This window comes from Myxine glutinosa, chromosome 1 (genome assembly GCF_964187855.1).
Source record: "Myxine glutinosa chromosome 1, kmMyxGlut1.1, whole genome shotgun sequence".
Classification (NCBI taxonomy): domain Eukaryota; kingdom Metazoa; phylum Chordata; class Myxini; order Myxiniformes; family Myxinidae; genus Myxine; species Myxine glutinosa.
Window position 1 is genome coordinate 343,209,524 of NC_136261.1, and position 13,431 is coordinate 343,222,954.

At 41.5% G+C, this 13,431-nt stretch overlaps 1 protein-coding gene across 2 annotated transcripts in view; it reads left to right on the forward strand.

Annotated features, from left to right (window-relative positions):
- LOC137412890 (calcineurin-binding protein cabin-1) overlaps nt 1-13,431 on the forward strand; it is a 180,766-nt gene that overhangs the window by 120,750 nt on the left and 46,585 nt on the right. For both annotated transcript variants that reach the window (XM_068098225.2, XM_068098230.2), the window contains 3 exons: nt 5,579-5,689; nt 9,310-9,473; nt 11,596-11,692. In XM_068098225.2, coding sequence (XP_067954326.2) covers nt 5,579-5,689; nt 9,310-9,473; nt 11,596-11,692 — 372 coding nt within the window. The remainder of the gene's footprint in view (nt 1-5,578; nt 5,690-9,309; nt 9,474-11,595; nt 11,693-13,431) is intronic.

Here is a 13,431-nt window from a genome sequence, read left to right on the forward strand (position 1 = left end):
AATGCGGGCAAGGGGGTTAACAAGGAGAGATGCAGAAAATAGGGCAAAATGGAGAAGATTGTCATGGGGACCGCAAGGCTAACCCCCGCTCTAGCAGGGAACATGGCCTTAAAATGCATGTTGCCACTAGCCACAGATATGTTATTGGTGTCTGAATGTAGTACTTAAGGTTTAGAGTTAAAACAACTCATTAATCACAATACTGACTATTTCTACAACAGCAAACATATTGGATGATACCTGGAGTAGTGGTAGTTATACTGCCTCATTCATGTTATTGCTTTTCATAAGTTCTCTTTCAGATTATTGGAATCATTTTATGCTGGACGACAATCCGTGGACTTAGTTATGGTGTTTAACATACTTAATCAGCGCAATGGCATTAGGTAAGATATACATTATACATGCTAACATATTGTTGTCTAAGCTACAGTTTAAATGTGTGCACTCGGAGTGGCTTATTTAAGACTTAATTATAAGTATAGTATTATAACCTGTATATTTGAGAACATGCTTATTGGGTACGAGTGTTAACCATGGCTTATCTCTTTTCAGAAAAATGGACCCAGTGCTTAGTCTCAAGAGGTGATCTTCATCACCATCCCTGAGTCTCTGTATCATTTGTCAGAAGGACGACAAGGATGTGCACCAGGCTGGGAAGCAGGGTTTGCTGACACTCCGAGATGCTGTAACCGTACGAAGTAAACTCAGAGATGATAGCAACAGAGATGTTATTGATAGACTCGAAGTTGTGCTTCAGTCAACAGATGCAGAGTCAGTTGTGTGGCATAGACATTGCTACGCACAATTTACTGACGAGGGAAAAATTCAGCGGTTGCACCAGCATCAGAAAACATCAGGATGTAGTATGGACACAGATGGAGAACAAGCATCGAGCAGCAAAGAAACATGCATCTCTTCCAGATCAACACATATATTGCGAGGATTTGTCCTGGGTACTGACTGGGACAAATGCTTATTCTGTCAAACTGTGCATATAAAGCATAGACTTGTATCTGTAACAACACAGAAAATGAGTGCGCAGATAATCGAGGCGGCACAGTTTGATAAAGTGTTACGTATTCGAGTTGCATGTGTCAACGATCTGATTGCGTCAGAAGGCAAATACCACCTTCAATGCTCTGTGAACTTTACGAGGTCCACACAAGCTATTCAAAGCATTAGTCACAGAACTGATCTAGCCATGGCGTGGCTATGTTCAGAGCTGCAAGTCTCAGCTCAGAAAGGACATGTATTGGAAGTACATGATGTTTTCAATCGGTACTGCTGCCTGACCAAGGATGCAAACATTGAGATTCCACCATCGTTTCTCAGCCGCAGGGCTTCTTTCACAGAAAAGCTAAAACATCATTTGACGGAGATCTACGAGTTCATCCTTATGCTAGATAGGGCACCCTCGGGAAACAAAACGCTTCTCGTTCCCACAAAATATCGCCATATTCCCATTTCACAGATGGAAGATCAAGACAACGACGAACTATTCACGCCAGTCCATCAACCTGGAGATGACATTTTCCTTTCATTAGTCCACGTAGCCCTTAAGATTAGAGGAGACCTCGTGTCACAGCCAGGCCACAAAGGATTCAACGTCAGTGAAGATGATGCAGCTGCATGTATACCAGATTCCCTATATATGTTCCTTCGTCTTCTGTTTGAAGGCCAGTCAGCTCTTGATGGTGACACTGATGAAAATGACGACGAAGTACTTGAGGCAAAAGTTCGGTCAAACGTCCTAAACATTGCACAAGATATCGTATTTGCAGTCAGCCATGGGAAAAAGTGGACCCCAAAGCACATTGGACTTGGAAGTACATTGCACCAGGCAACGAGGTCCAAACATCTGGTGCAACTGTTTAATAGTGCAGGTCATGTCCTCAGCTACGATTCCATCCTACAAGTGGATAATGCTCTGGCAGAGCATACCATCCAGAACATGGATACTGAAAATGGTGCAGTCATTCCCCCTAATTTGACACCGGGAAAATTTGTACATTTTTCCGCAGATAACATTGACATCAATGATTCATCGATGGATGGAAAGAACACGTTCCGTGCCACTCAGATGGCTGTGTGGCAACGAGGTCCTGCTCCAGACTTCAACTTCCATGATCTTGTACCATCGAAGCATAAATCACTTTCAGTGCCAGATGCCATGAATAACATAATAGAAGCCAATGTCAGGGAAACACAACGTACACCAGCATTTACTGCAGAAATCCAGCCAGAATGGTACACCGAAGTTGAACATGAAAACGCATCAGCGCAACTGGCGCGAGCTACAGATATGTCTTTTTTCATGAAACGGCAAAATGAAAATCCACAGTTGGGATGGACGCAACACAATCAGTTTTACAGCACGACGGATCCAGAAATGACAACGATTGGCTACTTACCAATTATTCAAGCCCCGGCGCATGAGCTTGACACTCTTACTATGGTCATAAAACGCTCCATGCACATCAGCTCAAAGCTAGGTCAAAAGTATGTAGTACTCACGGTAGACCAAGCATTGTATTGCAAATTACTGGAGTTGAAATCTGCGATACCGGAGTTCAAGGAAGTTCTCATTCCTCGCCTTGGTGGTCTTCATATCTCCTTGAACTTTCTCAAAGCTATTGGCCAGCACATGCAGTCGTCGGGGTTAGCAGATATCTGGTCCGAGAGTGGAATTATGGGACCGTCCACCACAGAACACTGTATGGCAGGCAAGTCATATTCTAGAGGAATGCGAGCTCACAAACTAACATTGCAGGCACTTTGGCAAGTGCTTCTACCACAGCTTACAAGCTACCTTGAGGAGCATGACGAGCAGCTGAAAAATGAACTGGACAATGCGTCAGATTCGATTGATGATCTTACCGCAATCATTGGATTTTGATTGGATTTTGTCCTCTGGCGGGGTGCCAGCAGCTTGTATTTGCTTGGTATCAACTTAGTTTGAATTATCCATGCTGAAAGTGTTTTCAAAAGACCAAATACCTACTCTGCTAACATAGTTTTAACCTAAAGCATGAAATAACAAAATTTGACACATCAAATATGTGCGATTTTGGCGGCCATTTTGAATTGCGATTTTGAGCCACTATAAAGCATTTGCCAGCTTGGTAACAACCGGATTCGGATTCAGCATACCCAAATTATGTTAAAAACACTTGTTACCAACTTTTAACAAGAAATGCCTCAAGGAGTTACAAATGCCGACTTTTCCTCCTGTCTATTGACATTAAAACCGGCAAGGTCCATCCCTACAGCTTTTTATTTAATTAGCTCAGAGCAATTTTATGTAATTTGTGTAATTAAGCACTTTAATTGATCTCATTGCTTTATGAACTGCCTTTAGAGGCCATTTTTCCCCACAGAGAGGGGGTTGGCCTTTTTTGGGCACCGTGGTCCCCTTTTTGAAGCAATGCTTTACGGCCGGATGCCCTTCCTGCCACCAACCCTGTTCGTCGCCTCTTGCGACACACAGAGAATTACCAGTGAACTGGTACTCAAGTTGCCGACCTCAGAAGGATGACAGGCCGAGTCAACCGCCCTGGCGTTAATTCAGTGATCACCCGGGATACGAACCCAGGATCCTAGGATCCCAAGCCAGCTCCCTAACCGCTAAGCCAACACCAGGCTTGATCTGATTGTTTTATAAGAGTTGTAAATACACGTAATACAAATACACCAGGTTGGGTGGTTGTCCAATTTTGTATTTACCTCCACCACCTTAGGGGGATGGAGGTTATGTATTCACCCCTGTCTGTCTGTCTGTGAGCAGGATATATCAAAAAGTTATGGATGGATTTGGACAAACTTGGTGAACAGGTTGGGTGTGTAACAAGGACACATTAATTTGATTTTGGTGATTATCCGGATACTAGAATATTTCAAGCGATTCTTCACCATTGAGAGATACGGCCAAAAATGATATACAGCACAGCCCAATGTCTCAAAAGGTTATGGATGGATTCAGACTTCGCTCTTTCGCTCTTTCACGAGCCTCGATCTTGTATACAAAAAAAAAAAAAAAAAAAAAAAAAAAAACTTGGTGGATGAGTTTGGTAGGTGTCAAGCTCAAGCTGATTCGATTTTGGTAAGGGGCTGGACTCTGGATGCAGATCTGGCTTATCGGTGGGCTACAAAACGTAAACTGTTCAGCCTGGCGGAGGTACGCGCTCCACCAAGTGCCATTTTGATTTGGGATAATAGATTCCATCACTTTGTTTATGATTGAGAAAAGCTGACCAGTCTATTTTGAATGGATTAGACTCACAACCCTTTTTGTCAACTGAGGTGACATTTGCGACTTTCCAAGATGAACACATGAGACCAGCTGAGAAAGACTTTGAGAAGACAGTGTAGAGAAGTAGAGCCAAAGCACAATTCTTGAGAAATGCAGTGCCAATTCCATCAGGTCCATTTGCAGTGGTCAATATTGACTACAAATTTCTCAATCTTTGTGGGAGAGAAGTGTACATACTGCGGAGAACGATTTCTGATTGAGAAAAATGTGTGTAGAGGATTGTGGATCTTTTCCTTTCAGTAAGGGCAGTATTAAGATGTTCAGCTGAGTAAAAAATGACTGCATCCTGTTGGAGTGAAGGTACAAAAGGGGAATGTAATGCATGTGACTGAATTAATTAGCTGCCAACAGGCTTTGGAGGATGTTGAGAAACTTGTGATGTTTGACTACAGGTGAGCTTAATGTGGGGCTCTAGCTCATTGAAGGACTGGTTGACATTGACACTGGTCGTGGGCTGTCCAATTGGACTTTAGGTTAGTATGAGGTGGGATTGCCTTCCAAATGGGGAATGCAAGCTGACTTTTTTTTTTTTTTTTGCAGTTTCCTTTCCCCCATGCCTCAGTGCACCAGGATCCGGGTAGTTTCAGGTGTGAAGGGATGAACTTGAAAGAGAGAATTCAGTTTGTGGACGAAATAATTCCAGGAACTCTTGATGTCAATAGGGATTAAGGTATTGTAAAAGTCTACGAGGGTGATAGGTAATTTCAGACAAGAACAATCTACCTTGTCAAAATTCCGTGCACATCCAGGTCCTTTGGTGGCTCTGAAGACCTTCAAAGAGAAAAAACACTCACAAGGGCATGATTAGATTAACAAGGGGCCAGCCTTGTTACCGTGGTCCCCTTTGAAAAGAATTCTGTATACCTGTGAAACAGGCACAAGGGGAAGTTTGACGTGACTAAATCTCTCAAATATTGTCTGCCTTTTTGGAGTGATGCGAGTAGAAAAAGAAAGACGTGATGTGTCAACATTTCAACACTGAAATAAATTATAATGTTATTATTTCTCTTCAAACTTAAAAAAAGTCATCAATTCACATTTTTTAAATTAATCGACTTGTTTTCTAAATTTCCATTGGCAACATTGTACCATAGAACCAAAGTTGCTTTATCATTTTGCATGACGTTATTTTCATGGTTGTGTGAAATGGTCCAATAGGATATTGCAGGCCAGGGTGTGAAGTTTGGTTTGTTTATCTTTTGAAAAGGCAAGATTGTCATGTAAAATACTGTGCTGTTATTGTTTGGTATGCACTGTGGCCAACAGCTGACCTGGGCGAAGGACGTGTTGCTGGGCAGCGAGGTTCCATGGCAGCTGTTGGATCACATGCCTGCCCAAGGACTGTTCTTTGAGCGAAACAAGACAAACTTTTTCAATGTGTGTGGTTTGTCTCAATCTGCTCTGCTTTTTCTGAACAATATCACCCCACCTCTCTTTTTCTATGGCTAATCTGTATTATTTGTCAGATCCATGTCGTAATGGAATAAGTCTGTAGCATTGGAGTTTAAGCATCTGCTTTGAGTTTGGTAGGTCGGCGGTTTGATAATGATATGCCTGAGCTACAGTTGTGGCCAAAAATATTGGCACCCTTGCATTTTTTTCAAATAACTCACAATGTTCTCTAAAAATAGGTTGAAATTGACACAAAGTATTTGGTCTCCACAATTCTTTATTTCACTGTTAATATTACAGAACCTTTGTTTTTGATTCAGAACTAAATATATCCTTTTAAATCAGAAAATAAAAAGAAATGGCATTGACAAAATTATTGACACCCTAGACTTAAGTATGTGGTAGCATAGCCTTGGACAAAATAACTGCAGTCAAGCACTTCCTGTAGTCATGAATGAGCTTCCTACACCTCTCTACTGGCAGTTTAGCCCACTCTTCTTGTGCAAACTGCTCCAGTTCTCCCAGATTTGAAAGGTGCCTTCTCCCAACTGGTGTTTTCAGATCTCCCCAAATGTGTTCAATGCGATTTAGATCTGGACTCATTGCTGGCCACTTCAGAACAGTCCTGAGTTTTGTCTTGAACCATTCCTTGGTGCTCATTGAAGTGTGTTTGGGGTCATTGTCCTGCTGCAAGTCCCATGACCTTTGATGGAGACCCAGCTTTCTGGCACTGTGTTGAGCATTGCACTCCAAAATGCCTTGGTAATCTCCTGATTTCATGGTGCCATGCACATTCAAGGCACCCAGTGCCAGAGGCAGCACAGCAACCCCAAAACATCACCGAACCTCCTCCATGTTTTACTGTAGGGAAGGTGTTCTTTTCTTTGAAGGTTTCATTTTGTTTTCTGTAAATATAGAGATGATGTGATTTACCAAAAAGCTCTAATTTGGTCTCATCTGTCCACAGGACTTTCTCCCAGAAGGATTTTGGCTTGTTCAGGTGTGTTTTGGCAAACTCCAGTCAGGTTTTCTTATGTCTCTCTCTCAACAGTGGGGTCCTCCTGAGTCTCCTACTAAAGCACCCCCTTTCATTGAGTTGGTGATAGATGGTGTGAGTTGAAACTGTCGTACCTTGTGTCTGAAGGTCAGCTTGAATCTGTTTGGAGGTTGAGCAAGGTGCTTTCTCCACCATTCGAAAATCCTTCACTGCAATCTTCGATGAAGTTTTCTCTTGTGGCCACGTCCAGGGAGGTTGACTACAGTACAGTGTCATGGACCTTAAACTTCCTTATACCATTGTGTACGGTGGACACAGGAACATGAAGGTCTCTGGAGATGGACTTGTAGCCTTGAGGTTGTCCATGCTTGGCTACAGTCTTGTGTCTGACCTCCTCAGACAATTCTCTGCTTTTCTTTCTTTTTCTATGCTCATTGTGGTGCACACAGTGACACAAAATGGCAGAATGACTCCTTTCCCCCATTCAAACTGGTTAAATGAGTGATTTTTATATTGCAGGCACCTGCCACTCACCATGGGTGAGTTAAATTCCAAAGTAAAGGAGAATCACCTGCTTGAAATCTAATTATTTCTACCAACTTATAAAAGGTGCCAATAATATTGTCCGGACCATTTTAGGATTTATGTGCGGAATAAGCGAAGATTTCGTAATTTTTCCAGTTTTTTTTGTTTTGTTCCTCTGCAAACCATAGAAACACATTTGTGGATACCCAAAGATTTTTTTATTTCAACAATTTTCTGGAAGAAATGGTGAATTATTTGAAAAAAGTGCAAGGGTGCCAATATTTTTGGCTATGACTGTATACTTATGACTTTGAAATGGGTACGTGCTGCTTCCTCGCTTGTTGCTCAGTATTTAGGTGGTACAATATGGATATATCATGGTGGTGTGGTGTGGGTTTGGAGGGGTGGATTATTAGCCCCCGTTAGACTTTGTCCGAAATGGCGGCTTATTGATTTGGTCTTGTCCATCCGTCCGTGCGTCCGCAACCATATCTCGGAGTTGTATGGACCGATTTTGTTCATACTTGGCGCAAAGTCAACACATGACGGTATACATATGCCCATCATTTAGTTTCGCGATGCAATCAAAGATGACCAACTGGTAGCCATTTTTGTTGTAAAAACCCAATGTTGAACACATCCTCAATCATTTCTCAGACATGCATTTGTGTGGGAGTTATTCTCCTGTCGCAAAAATAAGACAACTTTCACTTTGTTGACAAAGGACCATTTATTAATTACGAACGTACGGAGAGAAATGTTTGACACGAGGCAAGCAGATCTCTGAATCCCACTCAAAACTGCATCAAATGTATACCCAAATTATTTTACTACAAAAGGAAGGCAGAAGGAAAGCTGGAGTATGAGATATGAACAAAAGCTGATGTAACAGACCCTTGGCTTCAAATTTTTGCGCAAGGTCAAACCACAGATAAAACATGTTTTTGCCAGCTCAGCACAAAGAAGCAATTCTGCCCAGCAACTGTGAAATGGCTCTCAGCCAACTCTGTACAAGCAAGCATATTTCCCTTGGCCCAGCTCAACTAGGTCACATGATGCATTTCCCCAGCATGTTATTGGCCATGGCTATCTCTGATTGGTCCAGAGATGACAATTATCCAATTGTACCCCTACATTTGCTGATGTTGTTGAAGCTTGGCACACAGATAATGAATGATGGCTTACATATGTGCATCATTTATTTTCGAGATAAGATCCAAGATGGCCGACTGGCTGCCATTTTGTTTACTTAAACGTGTCTCCATCCATTTTTTGGACATACATGGTCCGATTTTCTTCAAACTTGGCACAAAAACAATACATGAATATACACATGCAGAATATTTTATTTTGTCTTCCGACCAAATATGGACGACTGACAGCCTTTAACTCCATTCAGCAAAATTGCTAAAACCATGGCGGGGCTATAACATTTTATATCTTTTTCTTCTTGTTTTCCTTAATTTCCCCACTGACTGCAGAGAGAAAGGGCAACGCAATATCATTACATGCTTTTGCCGGCACCCATAATCCACCAGATAGTTAAGTCATTTCACCCCAAAGTCGGACTGTTTTTAGCTGAATCCAAGTTTGGTGTTCTCTCATGTCTGTCTACATGTAACACCTCTTCAATGAGTCTTAGAACTTGTAAAAAATATATATATGAATAACGTTTTTAAATACCTACTTCATTTCCCTTGATTTACAGCTTGTTTTGTTTGACAGCCATTACACCGATCTAATCACAATTTTTCATCATATTTCACATCCATTCAACCTTTATTTTCAAGAACCTTTCAATGTGGCAGTTATCCCAGCCCCTTATGAAATAGATAAAAATTTGCCTATAATGAATTGAGCCGGCCAAAGCAGAATGTTGATAAGTGATGACGAGTTAAAATCTACAGCATTTCCCTGCTAAAATAAAACCATTAAAAAGCCACAACTTCCTCCCTTGCGAAGAATTGTTTTAACATGGATTTTCTTGGCATTTTAAAGTAAATTGTTTGTAGGCTGGAAACCTTCCTATAGGGTTTCAATGTTTCTAAATGCACAGCTCCAAAATTGTCATCTATTTCTATAGGGAATCTGGAGGATCCCAGTGGATGAAGTGGACCGCCCTGGAAGTTTTGCTTCCCACATGAGCCGTTCTGTGATGCTGCTTCTTGATGTTTTGCCTTCACTAGGAGAAGTGGGGACTTTGCTTCGGCTATCTTCCACCCTCCACCGTACACCTGATCAAGGAAAGTATGTTATAGGTTTTTTTTTGTTTTTTTTAACAATGCAGTCATGCTTGATGGGGGATTTGGAGGGATATCTGCTAGCTTGAGCTGGTGGACATAAAATATCCCATAATGTCTTTTGACAAAGACCAGGTGAGTTATCGCTGCACCCTGCCAAATTTTAAATGAATGGCATAACGTATAAAGAGAAACCACTGCAACAGCGGTATAGTCGACACTGAGAAATTATACTATGTATGGTATGGCCAAACCAGATATTGAAGGACAACATTGAAATTCTGCAGTGGCCTGGCCCAGATCCTCGAGTCGCACACAATCGTACAACTCAAGAACATCTTGGAATATAGACTATGGGCTAAAGTTTAAAATAACTCAGTCAACCACTGAATTTACACTTGCTTTGGAAACAGGTGGTAGAATATTGCAGCTGTTATCAACTAATATTAAATTGTTTCAAAATGTTAATAGTAATGTCAATGATAATAAAAAAATATAAAAAATCACTGGGAATTGATAACCCTGCACATCTCTTCTTGCATTCTCCAGTCATTTATGATGTGATGTAGTGTACAAATCCAGGTCCCAGAAATTTAACTTGCTGACTGATACAGGTACAGATAATTTAATAAATAAACAGGGACAGATACATTCGAAGTACACCGCCCCCATGCCAAATAAATAAATATCCTCCAGCGCGACATTGCTGGGGCGCCTGGCAATGCCGCCGTGCAGCACGTAGAGACATTATTGGGAGGGAGAGGTGTTCAAAAATTGATTGATTAATTGCGTAATTAAAATCAATAAATAATAATTGTAAAATAATTTCTTAATCAATTAGCTAATAGCATACCTCAACCACCAGTGTTTCATCTGAAGCTGTAACTGTTTGAAAATTAATTAAAGTAGTTAATCAAAAATTAAATAATTATTTGATTAATCTATAGATAATCAATTCATCAATAAATAAATAATTGATTCAATTAAAATCAAAAACGATTAATCAATATATCAAAAATATCCTTTATAGCCACACCACTTCGTTACTATTGTGTCCGAATATCAGCTTCCTAGCTCAAAAGGTGCCTGAGATATTGCCCAGATGACAAAGAAAATAAATAAGTGATTAATAATGAAAATAAATAAACAATAATCGTAATATATTTAAATTATTAATCAATTGGCTAATAGAATATCGAAACCACCACCGTTTCATTCGAATCTGTAACCTCCAAAAAAAAAAATCAAGTCATTAATCGAACAATTAAATAATTAATCGATTCATATATTTATCAATAAAGCAAAAATAGCCTTTACAGCCAAATCACTTGGTCATTGTCCTGTCCATATATCAGCTTCCTAGCTCAAAAGGTGCCTGAGATATTGCCCAGATGAGAATGGAAATAAATAAGTACTTAATTAATCGATAATAATTAATTAACCAATTAATTGATTAATCAAAAAACAAAAAACACTTTTTGCCAAAGCACTTGCTCACTATTGTGCCAAAATTTCAGCTTCCTAGCTCAAAGGATGCCTGAGATATCGGCTCGACAAACAAACAAACTAAGAAGAAAGAAAACAAGAAAACAAACAACTGGAGAGAAAACTGAGTACTCCCTTTCAGAGCACGTCATTGCCAGGCCCCCTTCGGTGCCCGGCATTGACGTTATGCAGCGCCTGGAGATGGCATAAGAAATGAGCGGTTTACAACAAACAAGAGAACAAGAAACCGGAGTGAAAACTGAGTACTCCCTTTCAGCGTGCATCATTGCCAGGCCCTCTTTTGTGCCCGGCATTTACATCATGCAGTGCTTGGAGATGGCAAGGAAAGGAGCGGTGTACAAAAATAAACTTTTTTCAGGGTTTAAGCATTTTACATATTGGTGAAATAGATTAATTTGACCAACACCAGTTATTGAATACTCGATTGCAGAAACCACTTGTTTGTTATTGATGATGGAAGTTATCACCAAACACCCTGCTCTGAGGTTGCACCATTTTGATTGCATTCCTTGGAGTTCCTATTGGCATCCTATCCAAATAAAACAACATTTTGTATGACCAGTTAATGTGAAAGAAAACATGGACAGATGCAATTATGGCTGTTTTCCACTTTCCGTTGCCAGAAAATTCCTGCGTGACCTCGACAGGCAGCAGCTTGCCCAGAAAGCCTTTGGCCTTGGAGTTCAAGTGCTTGAAACTCAGCTGAGGGCTCTTTGCCAGGTTTGGTGTCTTTGATACCCCAGATTAAATGAATAATATGTTTATTTATTTTATTTTGCTTCTCTGCGTTTTGGAGTACATCTAATCATGTTCATCCGCATTGTCTTTCAAATGATGGCCAAACCAAATGGTTTTTACATTTTTCTTCAGAGTTTCTCAACAATTTAATTTGGCAACAAACGTAAAGAATGTTATGATGCTCTTGCCAGACCTCGGTCAACGAAACACTTCCAAGTGTGCCGTGGATGGCATAAAGATTAAAATGGTTGAGATCTACCTCCTTACACTACAACAACAACAACAACATGCATTTTAAGCCCATTTTCCCTGCTAGAGCGGGGGTTAGCTGACAATCTTCTCCATTTTGTCCCCATGACAATCTTCTCCATTTTGCCCTATTTTCTGCATCTCCCCTTGTTAACCCCCTTGCCCGCATTTCTTCTTTAAACCATCTTTAACCAAGTCTTTCTCGGTCTTCCCCGTCCTCTACTTCCTTCTACATTCATTTCCATCACTCTTCTCAACCAGTCACTTTCATCCTTCCTCAACACATGACCAAACCATCTCAACCTGTTTCTCTTCACAGCATCAATCACAGGCTCTATTCCCATCATATTTTGCAATTCATCATTTGTCTTCCTCTCTCTCAACGATACTCCACACATCCACCGAACCATTCACATTTCCACCCTTTCCAGCCTTCGTTGCTGCTCTACGTTCATTACCCATATCTCGCTCCCATAAATCATAACACTTCTCACACATGCAGCATACACCTTTCCCTTCAGCCTCAACGACACTCCCCTCCACGTCAGCACGCCACTCAGTTCCCGAAACTTCTTCCATGCACCTCCTACCTCCTTACACTGACAGACAAAATGAAACACACAGACAGAAAAAGACAGACAGAAAAAGACAGACACACAAGATGGCATCGCGACAAGGACTCCGTGTTTCTTCCCATCTCTATCGACGATTCCCCCGCCTTAACCCACCTATGACTATTCACCTGCCTCTATTCTGAAGAGGAAAGATGGGAAGATCTTAAGAGGAATGAGAGAAAGAGAGCGAGTGGAGGCAACGAGGATGGAGTCGACATACTGCAAAGCATGCTGCATTGCTATGTGGAGTGGACCGTGACAGACTGCCGATTATGGTGTCGGCATGTCATGCTTCTGAAGTGGAGAAGTGTAGGGCTCAGCTGGATGTCGCCACACACAGCCAAAGGTGAGAGAAGCACACACAGTTTACTGCAACGAGCTGTGCAGCCCCACATAACACTGACAGACTACCATCTCGGTCCGGATGCCAAACGGTCCGTGCCGCTGGTGCAGTGGAGGTGCGGCTTGGTGCAAACAGCCAATGTGTCCCCGAGAAGCCTGAAGCGGATCCTTGGAGTCCAGAAGGAGCAGGGAAGTCGCCACTGGAGACTGGGAGGGATGAGGACACAACAGAAGCCCCATGTGAGGCACATGTCGGGTGCGTGTGTTGGAGACGAAGAAAAAAAAAAAATCCAAACAGAGTCACAGGCCCAGTACAGAGAAAGCTCTGTGAAGTCTGTGCGAACACACCAGGTATCTGGGGTGTGTCCTGCTAAGATTAACGGCTAAACCTTCCCCAAGAATAGGCCAAGCCCTTCCTCAAGAAGAGCCAACGCCAAAAGCTGGGACGATGCTACCTGCCTCAAAGAAAGAAAGACCAAGGCAGAACGGCAAATAAATAAATAGACAGCTGGAATG